At 32.9% G+C, this 20,911-nt stretch overlaps 1 protein-coding gene across 1 annotated transcript in view; it reads left to right on the forward strand.

Annotated features, from left to right (window-relative positions):
* Positions 1–18,454, forward strand: part of LOC114328012 (disintegrin and metalloproteinase domain-containing protein 10-like) — a gene marked incomplete in the record, with an annotated part of 957,890 nt that extends 939,436 nt beyond the window's left edge. The window contains 4 exon segments of the mRNA XM_050649896.1: positions 5,873–6,040; positions 11,172–11,382; positions 12,097–12,263; positions 14,629–18,454. Of these exon segments, the coding sequence (XP_050505853.1) occupies positions 5,873–6,040; positions 11,172–11,382; positions 12,097–12,263; positions 14,629–15,648 (1,566 nt within the window).
* Between the last annotated feature and the right edge of the window lie 2,457 nt (positions 18,455–20,911).

The raw sequence follows: 20,911 nt of genomic DNA on the forward strand, positions 1-20,911 counted from the left end.
GCACTAATGAAAAATTTCGCCTCTCGGTGGTCTACTGTTCAACCATTCATTGAATGTGGTCTCTACCAAGATACCTAGACCCTTGTAATATATCTCCAAAAAGGGTGGATACTGAAATGTTTAAAGTTTTTGCAATATCCTGAATTTGCCTTAGGTGCGCACCAATAGCCGACTCTTCCCTATAAATAATTGATTTATTTTCTCTCCAGTACTGTTTTATATTCTTCTGAAGCTGCTTTATATATTCGTTAAATATTCCGTTCGTCGATGAGATTCCATAATTGTCTGCCTTTTATATATTTTCATAAACCTAAATGTGACTTATGCCTGGTTGCACCAACAAATCTTAAGCTCCAGCTTAGCCAAGCTCAGCTTATAGATAGGGCCGTTTTAAGTCTCACGTTGCACAATAATTTTCGATTCTTATCTATGCAATCCACATGGTAATCCATTGTGGCAAGCTGAAAATTGACCCAAGGCACCCCTTAAGCTTAAGATGTGTTGGTGCAAGAACGTATTAATTCCAGTGTCATCTGCATTGAGTTTATTAAAAAGATGGTCGAATGTCGGCACTAATAATTGTTCTTGATACATAGCGTACACTTTACGGTGCATTATGTGTTCATCTACACTATCAAACTTTTTAGAAAGACCACTGTCACTTCTTTTAGATTTTAGAAGAATTTGATTATTTTCATACTTTTTCCAACGGTTGAAATTGCTGTCCGAGTCAGAGGAGCAGTTTCTTTTATAGCTGCAATTTTACTTATAAGCCTATCGGTTAAAGTTAAAATAATTTCTTTCGCATTAAGTGACAGATGGACTCTTTGACGCATTTTTAATTCTTGCCCTTGAATGGGATCAACCTCTTTTAAATGACAATTTCAACTGCGGGTTCACAGCAGCTTCTTCTGTGTTATCGTTATCACAATTCCACGGAGGCCACATTGCAATAATGTTTTGCTAATAATATCACAAATTTTTACAAATTGTTCATTCAAAGACTGGTTGTGTTTCGTGTATTCGAGGTACATTGTATTTACAGAGGATATGGTCAATTTCTTTTTAATATTATCTGACATTAAAGGTGTGCTGAGCGGGGTTTTGCAGTAATTTTATTGCTATTAATTTGTCCCTAATGGTCTGGGAACACTCCATTCCATTTAAGCATTAATCCTTCAAAAATGGCTAATAGTCTGGGCTAATTAGCAAAATTCATGGAAAAGTTATTTGCCAGCAATTTAATTGCTGGAATCGAATTATAAGATCCTATATATTAATAATATAGGTATGCAAAGTCCGCAGATAGTGTGCTACTTTTTTTATAAACAAAATGGCGCCGACAAATCGTATTTTTTTCAATTATTGCTCTATAACTCCGAAGATTTTAACTTTACAACAAAAACACTCAAATAAAAATTCACCGCAATTAAATTCTGCATAGAGATATGTTTTTCACGATTTGCTCCGACGAAAATTTTCCTCGGAAAATGTGGGTTTTCCCAACAAAATCTCGAATTTTCAAATAAATTTTTTGGGCCAGTAATTATTTATCAATATCTATATAGCTTGGTGAAAAAGAAGATCTATTTCTTATAGATTATAAATTCAGAAGCCGGTGAAAATGAAACGAATATTTTAGCAACAATTAAATTGTTAATTAACAATTTACAGTCGCAATAACCACCAAAATAATCATGAGACATTGATCAAACTTAGAAAGATTATAAAGGTGTGATGCCTATTAAATATTTTGTCGACAAAATATAAATTTTTCATGTTTTTGCATAATCTTTAAATGTTTAAAAAAAATTGTTATAAACAAATTAACATTTCTCAGAAATTGTTTATTATATTCTAATTTTATCTTGAAATATTATATTCTAAATTTAGTCTTGAAAATGAATGCTTTAAAAAAATTTTCCAACCATTTGCAAAAAAGTTATGAAACAGCAAAGTAAATATACGAATTCTCCGTTGTTTATAATTTGTTTTAATTGTTTCAAAACTTAAAAGTGAGTCTATGGTACAACCTAATTACTCACAAAGAATGTCAAAAATTACTGCAATGGTTATATTTTAATCAAAGATTAAAAATACTTTTTTTTGTAATTTTTAGCGCAAACGTAGGCCTGATACAGAGTCGGAGCTAAAATGTTCACTCGAAGCGACTGACACGCAGCATACGTTATTTATTAAAAGTGTACATCACGCGGCCGGTCGTCGCTACGAGTGAAAATTTTAGCTACAGTACTGTGTTACTCTACTTTCGCGCGTGTAAATTACAAAAAAATATATTTATAATCTTTAATTAAAATATAACCATTAAACTGATAATCGATATTTTTTTGTAAATAATTAGCTTGTACTTTAAACTCACTTCTACGCTTTGAAAGAATTAAAAAAAAATTATAAACACAGTAGTAATCGTATGTTTACTTTGCTGTTTCATAACTTTTTTACAAATGGTTGCAAAAAAGTTTTAAAGCATTCATTTTCAAAATATTTAAAATGCGCATTTTAGCTATTTTTTAAAATTATAATATAATAAAAACTTTCTGAGAAACGTTAATTTGTGTATAACTATTTTTTTTAAGATTTAAAGATTATGCAAAAAAATAAAACATTCATATTTGGTCGACAAAATGTTAAATAGGCATCTCATCTTTATAAGATTTCAAAGCTTGATCAGTGTATCATAATTATTTTGGTTATTATTGCGACCGTAAATTATTAATTAACAATTGAATTGTTTCTAAAATATTCGTTTAATTTTCATCAGCTTCTGGAACTATAATCTAAGACTTTATTTGAAAATTAAAGATTTTGTTGGGAAAACCGGCATTTTTCGAGGAAAATTTTCGTCGGAGCAGATCGGGAAAAACGCATCTCTATGCAGAATTTAATCACGGTGAATTTTTATTTGAGTGTTTTTGTTGTAAAGTTAAAATCTTCGGAGTTATAGAGCAATAATTGAAAAAAACACGATTTTCGTGCGCCATTTTGTTTATAAAAAGAGTAGCACCCTATCTGAGGACTTTGCATACCTATATTATTAATATATAGGATCTTATAATTCGATTCCAGCAATAAAATTGCTGGTAAATAACTTTTCCCAAAAATGGCCTATTCTCCGATAATCAACCCAGACTATAAACACAATATCTTTGTGAACAAGAAGTCATTGTCTGATGTCACAAAGCTTCTTGAATTGCATTTTGAATTTTGCCTCTTGAATTACTTTTGCATTTGCTTTTTGTAAAGAACGTAGTAAAGTTGGTGCAGAAGAAGAAGAAGATTTACATGACATATATTTACATTTATATAGTCGGTTCGCTAAACTCAGACACAACTGGCTAGTGATTTTAGTAAGTAATTTTGCCAATTTGGTAAAATTGGCAAAAAAATAATTACTAAATAGTTAGTGATTTTTCAAATTTTGGCAAAGTTGGCTAAAAACAAAAAATTTACCAACTAAAATCACTAGCCTGTTGTGTCTGAGTTTAGCGAACAGACTATATGACATAACTGAGAAAGTGTCAGAATTGTGTTTAAATGCTTTTTTTTCTATTATTAAGAATGTAATGAAATCAACATGCAATATGTTTTTACACTGACTCCTTAACTATTTGTTATTACTTACAAATTAAATCAATATGAATAAACTCCATAAAATAAGATGCAAAATGCAAAAAAGTCCAACTTTTGGAAGCAAAGCAGGTTTTCCAAATAACAATCCATTTTCAAAATAGTAATTGAGTCCCTTTAGACCAGTTTGGATCTGTGAAAAAACGTCTATTTTTGGATGTAAGAGGTGGCATTCGGATTTTTGCAGATGAAGTTAGGTGACACCTTCAGTAATAATAATTATAATATGAAATATGCCCGGAACATTAATAAAAGAATTAAAATATTTAAAAATTTCGAAAAACATCGATTTTTTCTGCTTTCTTTGCTTATAACTTTAAAACTATTCGTTTTGGAACAAAGTCGTACAGAAATAAAGATAATTGAATTTCGTATGATATACGACTGGTCAAAAATGTCTTAACATATAACTTTTCTGCAATATAACAATAAATACAAAATAAGGGGGCAAAATACGCCTGTTGTTATTCAATGTTTTTAACCACTTTGGTGGCACTTAGAACCTTAGTAATTCGCTTAGGAAATTCTTTGTAACATACTTAAATCGTGTACCAAATTTCATTAAAATCGACCTAATAGATTTTGCATAACAAATTTGCAATCTAAATGTTTTGAAAAAAGTTCAAATTTTTTAAAATCTTTCTGAACAAAAAGTAGACCATTTATAAGTTTGCTAATTTTTTTTACATATAAAGAGGTGCTCTATCTATCTAATACACTTTACAGAATTAAAATCGGATTATTTAAGGGGCCTCAGCAATGTTTTAAACTTGTAAACAATTTTTTGGCTTATAAACAAATAGCTTTGTTTAATAATAAAAAAATAATTTTTAGCAATGCAAATAATTAAAACCGGTATAATTTGACTTTAAACTTTCAAATGCTGTCAGCAGAATTGCAATTTTATTTTCTAATCAAAAGTTATTCGCGTTCAAAAATTTCAATTTTTCGATTTTTTGAAAGTTTCACTGCGTTTATCTCGAAAACTATGCATTCGACGAAAAAACTTGTAAGAACATTTTTTGCTTAGAATTACCCAAGAAATACAAAAAAATGTTTTATTTTGCGAAAAATCGATGTTATGTAATTCCTCAAGTTCTTTGTTTATAACAATCTTATCGACATCCGGATCAACTGTTACCCAAAAAAATCGTGTTCTACGGGTCAAAAAATACATAAAAATCTTGGTTAAGTCCATTTAAATAAAGGAGCGAGTAGCACCCCCTCCTGGCCACAGCACTAATTTAAAATAATAACTTTAAGAATAACTTTAAAACATTGCTGAGGCTGCTTAAATAATCCGATTTCAATTCTGTAAAGTGCATTAGATAGGTGGAGTGCTTCTTTATATGTAAAAAAATTGAAAAATCTTTGTATGTTCTAGTTTTTGTTGTGCAAGACTTTAAAAAATTTTAATTTTTTAAAAAAAGTTTAGATTGCAAAATTTTTATTCAAAATCTAGTAAGTCAATTTTAATGAAATTTGGTGTACGGTTTTACCACATTACAAACATTTTCTAAGCGAATCAGGAAGATTCCAAGTGTAACCTAAGTGATGGAAAATCATTGAATAAGGACAGGCTTGTTTTGCCCCCGTATTTTATATTTATTGCTATTTTGCAGCAAGGATGATAAATTAAGACATTTTTAACCAATCGGATCTGATAGAAAATTTAATTATCTTTGTTTTATTCCTATACGACTTTGCTCCAAAATGAATCGTTTTAAAGTTATAAACAAAAAAAGTAGAAAAAAATCGATGTTATTCGAAATTTTTAAATATTTGAATTTTTTTATTAATGTTCCGGGCATATTTGAGAAGGAGCATAAATCAATTATTATTAACGAAGTTATCACCTAACTTTATCCGCAAAAATCTGAATGCCACCTCTCACATCCACCTAAAAACAGATCCTTACTGGTCTACTTAGAAATTTTTTGAAAACTCAATATTTCCGCACAAATGTTTACTCAACCATTTAAAAGTATTTTACATGTTTTGAAAATAAAATATCTTAATACGAAGTGGCCACCGTTTTTGTCCTTTCCTCAAAAGTTACATCTTTGGTCTTAACTCGTTTTGCTTTTAAGCACCCCAGATGTTTAATAATTTTCAATTAACTTCTTCCCCTGAAACTGAGAAAAACTTTACCTCCTTGAGTTAAAGCTTCCCAAAACTACTTTAGCATACACTAATTTGTTTTGTTTTGTGTGTTTATTCGTAGGGGCCGTGCTGTACGTCGAATTGTCAAGTGAAATTCGGAGACAAATGCAGAGATGACAATGGCTGTAGAGACGAGAGTTTCTGTAACGGTAGGGATCCTCAGTGTCCCCCGTCGATCAATAAACCAAACAAAACCATCTGCAACAAGGAGTTCGTCTGTTTCATGGGGGTAAGTTGCCGTGAAGTTGTTGTTAATACCTCTTACCGAGTTTCTCTTTCGGGTTAAATGTTGCAGCAAACATAAGTTTCTGCCGCCCGGCGGGGCGAAGGGAAGGGGAGGTCGTATAGAGAATTGTATCGAGATTCCACGTGGAGTTGAATCCATTAAACTTGGATCCTGTTGTTGGATCTTTGTCGTGAGAGATTGTTAACTTTAAAGTTATGGGCTAACTTCCAATAGTTACAGGACGGTGCGCAAATCTAGCAATATTCAGGCCACAGATAATTAGGTCTTAAAACAAGTGGATTTAAAATACTATGATTACAGTATAAAATAAGAATACATTACTCAAGAACATACATGATAAAACCCGGCGTATAATACACAATTTATACTATAACCAATCAGCCACAATAAGAACAAATCTTGGAGATGACCCGACGGACGCGATCCAAATTTTGTGAGGCGTTAGACAAGGATGTATACTTTCACCTATATTATTTAACCTATATTCAGAGGAAATATTTAGTGAAGCCTTGGAAAATTGCGAACATGGAATACTTCTATATGGAAAACGCCTAAACAATATCCGCTATGCAGACGACACCGTTATTTTTGCAGACACTTTTAGTAGTTTAAAGCAACTAATAAACAAAGTAAATGAAGTAAATGAAAGATTTGGACTACAAGTAAACATATCAAAAACTAGATTTATGGCCATCAGCAAAAATAAAATTAGAGACACCCAACTACTTATCAAGAATATACCAGTGAACCGTGTAAAACAGTATACCTATATTGAAACAATAGTAAACGAACAATGAGATCACTCACAAGAAGTAAAATGTAGAGTACAGAAGGCTAGGAGTGCATTCAACAACATGACCAAACTCTTTAAAAGCCGCAACCTTAAGCTGGAGATAAAAGTAAGGCTTCTACGATATTATATTTTCTCAATATTATACTACGGAGTTGAATCCTGGACACTCACTGAAGCGATGGAGAATAAACTTAAAGCCTTCGAGATGTGGCTATACAGGCGAATCCTCAGGATATCATGGACGGACAAGATAACCATCGTACTACGAAGAATGTGGAAAGAAAGAGAGGTGATGTATACGATTAAAAGGAGAAAGTTAGAATATCTCTGACACATAATGAGAAACGGCACTAAATACAGATTACTGAAAATAATCCTTCAAGGCAAAGTTTTCGGAAAGCGAAGAATTGGGACAAGAAGAATAACATGAGGAAATGGTTCTCTACAACATCAAATCTATTTAAAGCATCAGTTACTAATAAAATAATTATAGCCAGAATGATCGCCAATATTCGAAACTAATAGGTACCAAAAGAAGAAGAAGAAGAAGAGGAAGAAGAAGAAGAAGAGTATAAAGCAAGATTGCTGCATATCACTGCACTCTTCAAAATATATCTAAATGAGGTGCTCTCACCGTGGAGAAGACAGTGCTGCAATATGGGCATCCGAATCGAAGATGTACGATACACTTTGCTAACGACCAAGCCATTCTAGCTGAAGACGAGAGTCAATATAAACTATATGCTTAGACAACTGGAAGAAGAATAAACTAAGTGGGGCATCACAATGAGTATACTAAATGAGGCATCAGAATCATTAGTATGCAAAAAACTGAGTATTTACTTACAGGAGAGAAACCAGAAATCCTACAAAATGAAAGTAGTCCGTTCTTTAACGGTAAAATATTTCAAAATCTCTAACTTTTAAAGAACCGCTTGGATTGACATGAAATTTGGCATACACATAGCTAACAAGTCAAAGAAAAAAAGTGATATTGTGCCGATATGTGCTTTTGCCCTGGGGGTGGTTTTCACCTCTCTTGGGGGTGAAAAAATATTCGTCCAAAAAAAGTCAGGAAATAGATAAACTGGCTAATTTTAAGTAACTTTTGTTCTATAGAGTTTTTTCACTAAGTCAATACTTTTCGAGTTATTTGGCAGTGAATATGTTCATTTTTTCAACAAAATAACCACGCTTTTAGACGGTTTTTCGCAAATAACTCAAATAGTAAGTATTTTGTCGAAAAAACATTCTGGGCAAAAATATAGCCTTTAAAATTTTTAAACAAGAATGTGTGTGTACTTTGTACGCACGTAAGAAGTTATACTTCTACTACATATTATGTGATTTTTAAGACTATACCAAAAATTTTAAAAAATAAAAGAATAAAACGCACACAAACACATTGAAAAATGCCACAAAGAAAAAATGATTTCTGGACGATAATAATTGTTGGCAAAAATTTTAAATACGCATTTGCTGAAAAAAAAATTATATAACAAATATACTTACAATCATAATATGCATAAAAAAATAAAAAAAATAAAACTTGCATCGGGAATTGAACCCTTCAATTTCGTGCCGCTTTGACTCGTAATCGAAGCGTAGACTCACTCGTCCAATCGCACATTATTTATCATGTGGAAAAATACGGTAACTGAACTTTTTACTGTTTGACAATTGTTTTGAAAATTATGTAGTTTAAATTTTGTGGAAGAAAATATAAAAATATAACAAAACAGTAAGAAAACAATATATTAGATGAAGATTGGTAGAACTTTTGTTGGTAATCAAATTAAGTATGTAAATCAAAGCATTACATACCTACTAGATAAATAAATCTACGCCAAAAAATCATAATTTAAAAATAAAAATCGAACCTAATTTAGGATTTCTCTCTAAAATCCGCATTCTTGAGAAAATAAATGTATGTATTTCAACCTAATCCAAATGTATAATTACAATATGATTATAATAAAAACTAGGTACTTACCAAATTAGAATGAGTTTTCCTTGTTCAAAATAGTCCAAAAGTCCAAAAATATAGGTATATGAAAACTATTTATAAAGGCAGTATAACTATTAACTAACTTTTGTTTGTTGTTTCTTTTCACACAAATTTTAAAACGCAACAACCATAAATAATCTAACTACAGCTGTGCCACAGCCACCATATTGAATAATTTTTGACATGTCATTTGAACATCAAATCAGAACAAAGTTATAATGCGCATGCGCCCGGTCGCTAGGTTTTCCCATATAAAAATTTACCCTCTATCGCCGGTAAAGAAGTATAACTTCAAAAAATGGTGTATATCTCACGTCTCTATACCTAGTACAAGCAGAGTTATAGCTAATGAAAAATAGGTTCATATTCGACAAATTCCAAATTGAATACGTTAATGTGAAATAAATAAAGATGAAGCACATTTCGGGGAAAACTCATTACAACTTATTTAAAGTGTTTAAAACATTTCATTTTTGTTTTATAAAAAAATTTCTAGCATCAAAATTAAACAAGTTACGCTCAAAATAAAGTTAGTCCCTTTTGGTTTTGGTAAAAAAATCGAGAAAATCACCCCCTAATTAGTATCTTAATTGAACTTAATCGTTACGACTTCACAAGTTTCTTAACTCATGTATATATTGTTTATATAATCTGTAAGTTTCATCGGTTCAAAGTCCTTATTATTGAAAGGGCTGTAGTTAAAAGGGGTTGAACGAGTCATTGATCACGAATGTATGCAAATTTAGAAACACCAAATCTTAATCAATTTTTGTCTAACAGAAAAACAAAAAAATACATGATATTTAGAAAAGCAAATCTGACTTTTTTTGTTTTTCGAGATTTTTGGTATCTCTAACAATTTTTAAGTTATTTTGAAAAAAAGCATATTTTTCAAAATTTAAATTTTTAAAAATCTTATTTTGAAACCAAATTTTTTCAAAAATAAGCACTTTGAATCGATAAAACTTACAGATCATATAAAGACGACATAAGTAAAATAATTTGTGGAGCGGTAACGATTAATTTCATTTAAGTTGCTAATTAGGGGGTGGTCTTCCCGATTTTTTTTTGCAAAAACAAAAGGGGCCAACTTTATTTTGAGCGTAACTTGCTTAAATTTAATGCTAGAAACTTTTTGTAAAAACAGAAATAAAGCTTTTTTTCAACACTTTAAAAAAGTTATAATGGGTTTTCCCCAAAAAGTGCTTAAGTTTTTGGATATTTCACGTAGAAATATTCTATTTGAAATTTGGTGAATATGAATCTATTTTTCATTGGCTATAACTCTGGTTCTACGAGATCCAGAGACCTAAGAACGTTTTTTTCGACAAAATACTTACTTTTTGAGTTATTTGCGAAAAACCGTCTAAAAATGTGGTTATTTTGTTGAAAAATGAACATATTCACTCGCAAATAACTCGAAGAGTGTTGACTTCTAACTAAACTCTAAACTCTATAGAACAAAAGTTACTTAAAATTAGTCAGTTTACCCATTTCCGGACTTATTTTGGACATATATTTTTTCACCCCCAAGAGGGGGTGAAAGTCACCCCCAGGGCAAAAGCACACATCGGCACAATATCACTTTTTTTCTTTGACATCTAAGCTAAACGTATGCCAAATTTCATGTCAATCCAAGCGGTTCTTTAAAGTTTAGAGCAAAAACCGTGAAAGAATGGACTAAAGGGGAACTATAAATCAACTGAACCCTTCAAATACTTGGCAGTCCAAATAATATCAAAAGCAGGGAGTAACGAAGAAGGGAGTACATTCCAAGATTGCCCAAGAAAGATCAGCCAGTAGACAGCTGCACGGACTATTGTGGAATCATAATAAAACATAAGAAAATAAAAGAATAATTTATTAAACAATAATAAAAAATATTGGGTTGTACGGCGCCAAACTCTGAGAATTAATCAAAGGAACAAATAAATAAAAAATTAAGGCCATGAAATAATAGAGACGATGTTGCCGGCTCTCCAGACTTGATAGTGGGAGGAACGAAGATAGGAGAAAACGGAAATTGATCTAGATATAAGAGACCCAATTGAAGCCAAAATACTAAACTGTTATGGACACTTGTAGATAATGCTTGAAAAGAGATAGAAAAATGGATTCCGTCCACTAGAAGAAAACGAGGTAGACGGTCCTGAAAGATGTCGAAGATGTAATGACCACCAGAGATTGAAGGTTAAAAACTGAAGATTGCTTCGACAAAAAACGCTAAAAATTTGTATGCGAGGAACGGTGCCAGGTGTAGAAGACTCTATAAACTAATATCAACATATTTTTAACTCTACTTTATTTTTTAGGAATGCACAGGTTCCATCTGTTTGGCGTATGGTTTAGAGTCGTGCCAATGTATTCCATCCAAAAGTGATCCGAAGACTAAAGCGTGTGAACTGTGCTGCAAACTGCCTGGTGATACCCAACCTTGTCTTTCTTCGTTCGAATGGAACGACATGCCCTACGATATTCCTGACATGTATTCAAAGCCGGGAACACCCTGCAATAATTATATAGGTAAGTCTATTAGAAAATATCTATAATTTGTTATTTTATGTTTCTAATTTAACCCATTATAGACCAGTGTACGAGTTGATCCACGAACGACCACAGTTTCTTCTTAACCCAGATAATAGACAAAAAGATTTCACGGAATCAAGAAATTCATATGTTGTTCCTCGAGCTACAGAATAACTGTGCTAGCGTTTCATTGAAGAAGCTGTGGCCATCAATGGAAGTAACCGTAATAAAAACCGTCAAAGTACTATACAATCAACCCATAACAAAAATAAAAACAGGGACACAAACAACAACAGGATTTGTAAAATCAAAGAGATTGAAGCAAAGATGTTGCCTATCCCCCATTTTATTTAAGATATACCTCGAAAGTGTTTTAAACAGATGGAAACAAAAATGTAGAACAATGGGGATACTACTACTACTCTCAACTTTGCTGACAATCAAGTAATACTGGCTTAAGATTATGACGATTTAAACTATATGACCGAAAATTAATTGAAGGGAATTATATACGGGATGTAGAAGACAATAAAAAGAAAACCGAATACTTATGTATTCGAAGACAACAAACAGGTCTCATATTAGGCGGCATAACCACGATAGAGCATTAGACAAAACCGTAAAAGAAAGAAATACGGCAAGTAAAAAAGCCATCACAATGTTAAACAATATTTTCATTGATTTTAACTCCTTTTTGATATTTGTTTCTAGGTTACTGTGATGTCTTTCAAATGTGTCGTGAAGTGGATCCTTCTGGACCTCTTGCCACTCTTCGGAAATTACTACTTTCTGATGAAAGTATAGCCAGTTTCAAGAAATGGATCATAGACTACTGGTATGCAGTAGCGATGATCATAGCGGCTGTTATAGCTTTACTGGTAGGTTGATTATATTCATTCATTCATTAAGCATTACAATCCCTATGGATTAACGCCATGGCATTCAAAATCCTATTCTTCGGTGAGGTGGATTACTCCTCTGTCATTTATAGCTTGCTGTGTGTCCTTGCACTGAACTTTCCAGTCTTTCACATTCATTGCTCTCATGTCTTCTTCTACATCATCCAGCCATGTTGTTCTAGTTCTTCCTCTACACCTGGGGTACAGTTAGTTATCCTTATAGTCCAGTTAGTTATCCTTTTCAACATATCTGATTGTGGGCGTCTCTGTGTATGTCCTCTCCATTCTAAGCGAAGGGATTTTATGTATCTGAGTATATTTTCTCTCTTTAATTCTTCGTCAATTTCGGCATTCGTTTTCATTTTTATTTCTCCCTGTCTTGTTACATCGTTGCCCAGTATTGTTCTCATTATTTTTCTTTCAAATTTCACAAGGCTATCTTCGTCTTTCTTGTTAATTGTCGTTGTTTTTCCATCTCGACAGATTCTTGCTTCTCAGCAGATGTCTATTCATTCCGTATGTTTTTTGTCTTTCACAATTCTTTCTTCTGTTCTCTCTTTTCCGGTTTTCCCTATCGTTACTCCCAAGTAGCTAAATGTGGATACAGTTTCAAATGTATAATTCTGTGTTATTAGAAATTTCTCAGTTGTAGTGTCGTCCTTCCCTATCGTCATCTATTTTGTTTTGTTCTGGTTTATCTCTAGCCCTATTCTCTTTGCTTCCCTATCTAATTTTTCAACTGCTTTTATTAGTCTTATCTTTGTCTTAACTGACTGCTTTTATTTAGATCATCTACATATCGACGGCGGAAAGGCAGGACCTCGTAACTGACAAATTTACATAAAATGAGTTATTTCGGTTTTCGGTAAGTGTAGCGGCACCTATTAACCAGCTGTTAAAGCTGGGAAAATTTTCCGGAAGGCTTTAAATTACAGAAAACGGTACTACTAAACATAATATGATACGCTCTAAATGAAAAATAATTCGGTTTTTTTGGTCTCCTGTAAAATCATCATCTTGCCACTTCCTGCTTTTCCGCCGTATGCGACTAGTTGAAGTTGATCTGTAATACTAGTTTTGTTTGCAAAGTTTGTCCTCCTTACTATTACTTCCAATATCAGGTTAAATAGTTTCGGTGAGAGAGCCACCTTGTTTCACGGTTGATTATATATATCCTGTATATTTATAAGCCTGTATTCTTTTTTATCCCTTAATGGAAAGGCACGTTTCCTAAACAATGCTTTTTTTACAAGAAAAAACTGCCTTCGCTACACCTAAACTTTACCTTAACTATAATTTTCTCTAACTAACTCAGTACTGCTGGTACAGTTTGTCAAACGTAGGAAAGAGTTTGATAATCTCACAATGGCGCATGGCGATTTGAAGATTTTCAAATTCTTTCCTACGTTTGACAAACTGTATCTCCTTGCTATTCAAGAGCCAGAAAATAATTCTGGTCGGATACTTTTGGGACACAGTTCCCAAAAGTAACTGAGGTGTATCAGTAACACCTGGACAATGTAGTGTAGAGAAGGTACTTTTGAATTTGCCATATAGTTTTTTTTATAATTTTATATAACTATTTTATTTATTGTTTTATTAGATAAAAATCTTAATTTCCATTCATTACTTGAAAAAACGACAAACGTGAGTATAATTGATGAAAGCTTTAGTAAAAAAGCTAGAAGTATGATTTTTTGTAGGCCTTATAATTAAAATTGCATCTGTTGTTTATCTGTCCAACATGAAATCAAATTGATTATCGGATGTTTCGGTTTTTTCACATATCCGTCTATCAATTACACTCCCCGTATGTTCATGGTATGATTCAGTAGTTTTATAGCCCTGTAGTTTGTACATTGTTGTATATATCCCTTGTTTCTGTAAACAGGTACTAATATAATGATTTTCCATTCGTCTGGAATGTGACCAATCTCCATAACTCTATTAAACCAACTTGACCCTGCTTCTCCTAATGCTCTCTATACTTCCCCAGCAATATTATCTTGTATAACTGCTTTTCCTTTCTTTGTTTTTTGAAGTGTTTGAACCACTTCCTTGTTTGTTATTTTTGATGACCATTGTTGTTACTGTCTCCCTTTACTCAGTAGGTTTTCTGTCAAATTCTCCATTTAATAAACTGCCAAAGTACTTTTCCGTCTCTTTTTGACATTCTTTTCGTGAATTAGTATTTTATCATTTTCATCTCGGATACATCTAATCTTATTAAAATCTTCAAAACCTGCAAAATTGTATATTAAGCAAACATTCAATATCAAATGACGATATTTGTTGCAAAAATAATGCCATTACTGAACTGTACTAATAGTTTTGGTGTTTTTAGGTTTTGAGCACAAAATACCTTGGTAAGAAGCCTAACTTCAAACTAAAGTCCGTCACGATTATCCATAAGTCACCAACGGAAGCCGTCCGACTACCGCCTGACGGAGAAGGAGTCACCGTCCATCCAGGAGTTCGATCCAAGCTTCCTCTCAAACGCAAAGTCCGCGACGGAAAGATGAAGAGGAAGCGAAAAGGTAAAGTGGAGTCCATCAACAACAACCTCAACAGTCCTAACAAATCCAAGGTATCGCCGAAAAAGAAGAAACGAGTCTCCGCGGCCGTGGTGGCCGAAGAAGTCAAAGCCAAACCAGTCGATACCAAAGTATTCGAAGTGCCAAGCAACAAAGTGAAAAGAACTTCGCAAGCAGCCAAACCCGCCAAAAAGAAGAAAAAGAAGAACGAGATCATCGACTATAGCAGTATTCAAGCCGATCTGGACGGGAAAAAGGGTTCCGATGTTGTTCATACTCCTCTAACGCCGGAATCTGATCCCGTGGGAAAAGTCCAGAATTGGTTGCTCAAATCCCAGTACGCGCTGCCCAAATCAAAATCAACTCCTGTCGGTTTGACAGACAAGACCAGACGCAGCCCACACAAGAGGCCGACGATCAGGCCGCGAACTGATAAAAGCAAGTCGCACAGTGTGGGCAACATCCCCAGCGAAAAGGAGAAGGTTCGCCTGCAGGTGGTGTACAAGCCACCGTTTAAGTTTAGTGTAAAGTTGCGCAAGCCCGAAAAGACAAGTGTTATAATTGAACGAGTGCCGGACGTAGTGAAAAAGCCCGAGAAGGTACCACCTAGAACAGGCGTGCTAGTGCGTACCATCAAAGAAACGGAGAGCACCAAGCCACCCCCTCCACCTCCGCAAATCCCTCTGCCCCCCATTCCCGTCAACGAACAGAGCGTGGACGTCGTGGACCATCCTAGCTCTGCGGCCAACATTGATTCCAATATCCATACCGTCCAATCCGACCTAGAGGTACTATTATCTGAAAGTGAATTTCTTTTCTCGGATGACTGACGAACTACTAGGTTTTTACTTATGATATTAACTGTGTAAACCAGTTGACAGGTAACATGCGCTAGAAGCTAATCAGATTTTACCCTCAACAAGTGCCCATTCAAATATAAACCAATTGGAAATGTTTTTCTTTGTTCATAATTTTACAGATCATATTATGCTACAGGAGGATTGCTTTGACTCATCAGGTCATGACAAGTTTGTCCCTTCTATAAAGTGTTGGTATGTTTAAGGTAGGGATTCTGGGTTAAATATCATAAAGTTTTGATCTTGTTATATTCCAGAGGTTTTGCTAGGCTCTCAAGCACATCTGATTGAAAAATGAAAATGACAGACAATTTATGTTTCCTTTTGATTCAGAGGAATCTCCAAACAGCTGTTTCTGTCTTACGGCGTCTTCAGTGGAGCTGCGTGCACACTGACTTTTCATCATCTGACTTTTATCTTTTCTACATCTGATTGATTTATCAGCCCGATCAAAGAACAATCTGACCCAAAAAAAAATAAAGGAAGGATGAAAATTTGGGAATAGGTAGTTGAAATTGTCTATTATTATATAAGAAAAAGTTTACAATTCTACATCCCCTCCATTTAAAAAAATGGAGGGGAATACAGAAGATGATACCGAATACGAAGATGAAAAAAATACATTCAAAATAGGACCGGAATTGGATAAAATGACTGATTCTAAACAACTTTTCTTCTATAGTGTTTTTTCACTAAGTCAATACTTTTCGAGTTATTTGCGAGTGAATATGTTCATGATTAACAAAATAAAACATGTTTTTGGATGGTTTTTCGGAGATAACTCGAAAAGTAAGTATTTTAGTGAAAAAATATTCTTAGCAAAAATATAGCCCATAAAAAATTGAAACAAATGGTGTATACATGAGATCTGTAGACCCAGTAGAAGCAGAGTTGCAGCTAATGAAAAGTAGGTTCTTCTTCGTCAAATTCCAAATCAAATATTTCAATGTGAAATAACCTAAAAACGGAGCACTTTTAGGGGAAAATTCATTTTAACTTTTTTAAAGTGTTTAAAAAAAGGTTTAAATTTGTTTTTTTTTAAACTTGTAATATTAAAAGTAAGTGAATTACGCTCAAAATATTGTTGGTCCCTTTTATTTTTTGGTAAAAAAATCGCGAAAATCTCCCCCTAATTAGCATCACATATATAAATTTTAACATTACTACTTCACAAGTTACTTTGTCTATGTATTATTTATATGATCTGTAAGTTGCATCGGTTCAAAGTGCTTCGTTTTGAAAAAGCTGTAGTTAAAATGGCTTGAACGAGTAACTAATCACGAGTTTAGGCAAATTTTGAACAGCCATAGCATAACCAATTTTTGTCTAACAAGAAAACAAAAAATCAAAAATATTCAGAAAAGCAAAACGTACTTTTTTTTACTCTTTGAGATTTTTGGTATTCCTAATTGTTTTTAAGTTAATTCCATAAACAATTACGATTTTTTTCAAAATTAAAAAAAAATGTTTTATTTTAAACCCAATTTTCTTCAAAACTGAGCACTTTGAACCAATGAAACTTATAGATAATATAAAAAATACATAAGTAAAGTAACTTGTAAAGTGGTAACGATTAATTTGATTTGCGAAGCTAATTAAGGGGTGATTTTCGCCATTTTTTTACCAAAAAATAAAAGGGACCAACAATATTTTGAGCGTAACTCACTTACTTTTAATGTTAAAAGTTTTTTTAAAAAACAAAAATAAACCTTTTTTAAACACTTTAAAAAAGTTGTAATTAATTTTCTCCGAAAAGTACTCCGTTTTGAGTTATTTCACATTGAAATATTCGATTTGGAATTTGACGAAGAAGAACCTACTTTTCATTAGCTACAACTCTGTTTCTACTGGGTCTAAAGACCTCATGAATAAACATTTTTTTTTTCAATTTTTTATAAGCTATATTTTTGCTAGGATTATTTTTTTCGCTAAAATACTTACTATTTGAGTTTTCTCCGAAAAACCGTCCAAAAACACTTTTTTTTTTTTGTTAAAAATCTCTCGTTAAAAATTCTCTCGCAAATTACTCGAAAAGTATTGACTTAGTAAAAAAACTCTATAGAACACAAGTTACTTAGAATTAGTCATTTTATCCAATTCCGGACTTACTTTGATCGTATATTTTTTTACCCCCGAGAAAAAAATTTTCACCCCGTATTTTCCAATTTTTGTAAAATGGAGCGGATGTAGAATTGTAAACTTTTTCTTATATAATAATAGAAAATTTCAACTACCTATTCCCAAATTTTCATCCTTCCTTTATTTTTTTGGAGGTTTTCGTAAAATTTTGCGTTCCCTGATCGGGCTATATGTTGTAAATCTTCCCCAAGTTGAACACTTTCTATAGAAATATCAAAACAGGATGTCTCTTTAGGTGCTTGATTTTCATTTTTCTGCGATATCTACGTGCGATTGAGTCCAATATGTTAACCAATATGTTGTGTGTATAAAATCCTTGGTGGTAGTAGGATAAGAGCAAACCTGCATGTATTTTGGGTAGGGGGAAAGGACAGGGGTAGAGGGTCAAAAATGGCGTTAGGTCTTATTTTTTAATCACATACAACGTAAAATATGACAAAAATTAAATTCTGGGAGTGAGAGCATTTTGCCTATCTTAACGGGGGTACTCTTTCATAATTTGGTCAAATTTTTTTAATTTAATTTCACGCTGTAAAGGATGTTAGATGTCGGGTGTTTGAGTCATGAGTGTAAGGTTTTATTTCGTACTTAAACTTCAACTGTAAATGGAATGAACCTCACAGATTGAGATTAATAATAATACTTACGTACATTACTTGATGCGGTATGATAGAGGGGTCTAGATGCAAAACCGGACATCTCCACTTTTTGGTAAAAATTAGTTGAATACACCTCTGTAATCTGTGATTAGAGATCTATATATTAACAATTTGATAAAGAGCAAAATTGGACAATTCCTAGTAGTAATTCAGTGTGAAAGAGTTTGTTCAGATGCAAAAGTGGACTTTTCCTCCAATTTGAGATAGGGAGCAGTAAAGTTGTAAATTGTTTTTTTAAGTTTACTCAGAATGACATAAAGTGGAAATGTCCGGTTTTGAATCTAGACCCCTCAATAGGGCTTTTCATTCAGTCATTTGTTTCGAGTTTCTATCATATATGTCGTATAATCCGTGTATATTAATATTATACACAGAACACAGTCATTTGTTCCGAGCTTCTGTAATATGCCGTATAATCCGTGTATATTAATATTATACACACAGATTATACAACATATGACAGAAGCTCGAAACAAATGACAATCGATGAAAAACCCTATTACCGTAAAAAACTGAACAATAAACTATATTATCAAAACTATATTATAGGGCTTTTCATCGATTGTCATTTGTTTCGAGCTTCTGTCATGTGTCACATAATATTAATATATCTACGCCATACGTCTTTGGTTTGTATCCTTGTTATATACCAATAACGTATGGCGTAGATATATTAATATTATGTGACACATGACAGAAGCTCGAAACAAATGACTGTGAATGAAAAGCCCTATTAGCAGTCCCTGGCTGATGACTGAATGTAGAATGGGGGACGAGCGTGTCTAGTGAATGGCAGCCGTTGACAGCATCCAACGTCAAATGGGCGGCAGGGTTGCCAAGTATAATTGTTGTTACAATGCTTAGGTTAAAAACAATAAGTATTCTGTAAGGTTAAATCTGAATAAAATTCTAATGTATTTCTTCTACTTGTATTTGGTACCTGTCGACTGGATTTTTAGGATATAACCCTTTTTGAAGGCTGTGGAAAAACATTCCGCATTTTCTGAGATGCTGTTTTTATTATATTTTTACTATGGTTTTTATTAAGTTTGGTTTGGGAAAGCTTTTTTATTCATTTAGTGGACCTTTTTCCGGCGATTCATTAACAAAACATCAGCAATAACAAGCAATATTTTGTACTTACTTTTATATCTTCAGAAACTTTGAGTTATACATACACTTCTCCAAGAAATTAACGCACCACCTCAAAAATGGGTCATTTTTTATGTCTCGAATTTTCTAAACCTGTTATCCGATTTAAGTGATTTTTCTAACATGCCTTATTCTTTAACACTATCGCTGTAATAATATTGTTGCTAGACAGGTAAATTGTCATTGTATACCGGGTGTACCAATTAAACTGTGATTTTTTTTTCAAAGTTCGCGTCACCACGTGGAATATTCTAGCATTTAAAAAATACTGAAATTAAAATCTAGCTATAGCCTCATATTTTCTTAACATTGTGTTTTTTTATTCATTTGCTTATGTTGGATAATGAAAAAGTTAGGTACTGTAACAACTAGTCTTGTTTTTAAACTTTAAGGGGTATTTCTGTATAAAAAAATAATGACAGTTTGCTTTATAAACGTATGTCCGCAAATGCTTCGTTTCCAAGATAGGGGGTGTTGAAAGTTTTCTTACAAACTGACGATTTATTTATTGCTCTAAAAGCGGTTGAAATATGCAAATGAAACTTGGTGGATTTTAATTGGTAGTTATTGCGCATTTTTTGACATACAATTAAGAATTTTATGTTCACCATTGGCGTACATAAGGGTGACATTACCCGTATGCGCGCCAATGGTAAATATTAAATTCCTAATTGTATATCAAAAACTGTGCAATGACTTCGTCTTAAAACCCACCAAATTTCATTTGCATGTCTTAACCGGTTTTAGAGCAATAAATAAATCGTCAGTTTGTAAGAAAAATTTCGACACCCGCTATCTCGGAAACGAAGCAGTTGCAAACATAATTTATAAAGCAAACTGTCATTATTTTTCATGCAGTTTGTCTGTAGTTTGTTTGCATACCCCTTAAAGTTTGTCATATGAGTACTTATTTAAAAACACCCCGTATTGACGAAAAACAAGGCTAGTTGTTAAAGTACCTAACTTTTTTATTATCCAATATAAGCGAATGAATCAAAACAGAGAATGTTAAGCAAACATGAGTATTTTATAAATGCTAGAATATTCCACAGGGGCACGCGAAGTTTGAGAAATAATCACAGTTTGATTGGTACACCCGGTATACAATGACAATTTACGTGTCTAGCAAGGATAGTATTACAGCGATATTGTTAAAGAATAAGGCTATAACATGTTAAAAACGCTGGACGGAAGGGCCGCCCGAGAACTTTATCGTACCGATCTATTATCGTTATCGTACTAGATACTGGCATTCTATAAAAATAACAAAGTTACTCGTTATTTTG

This window comes from Diabrotica virgifera, chromosome 1 (genome assembly GCF_917563875.1).
Source record: "Diabrotica virgifera virgifera chromosome 1, PGI_DIABVI_V3a".
NCBI classification, from domain to species: domain Eukaryota; kingdom Metazoa; phylum Arthropoda; class Insecta; order Coleoptera; family Chrysomelidae; genus Diabrotica; species Diabrotica virgifera.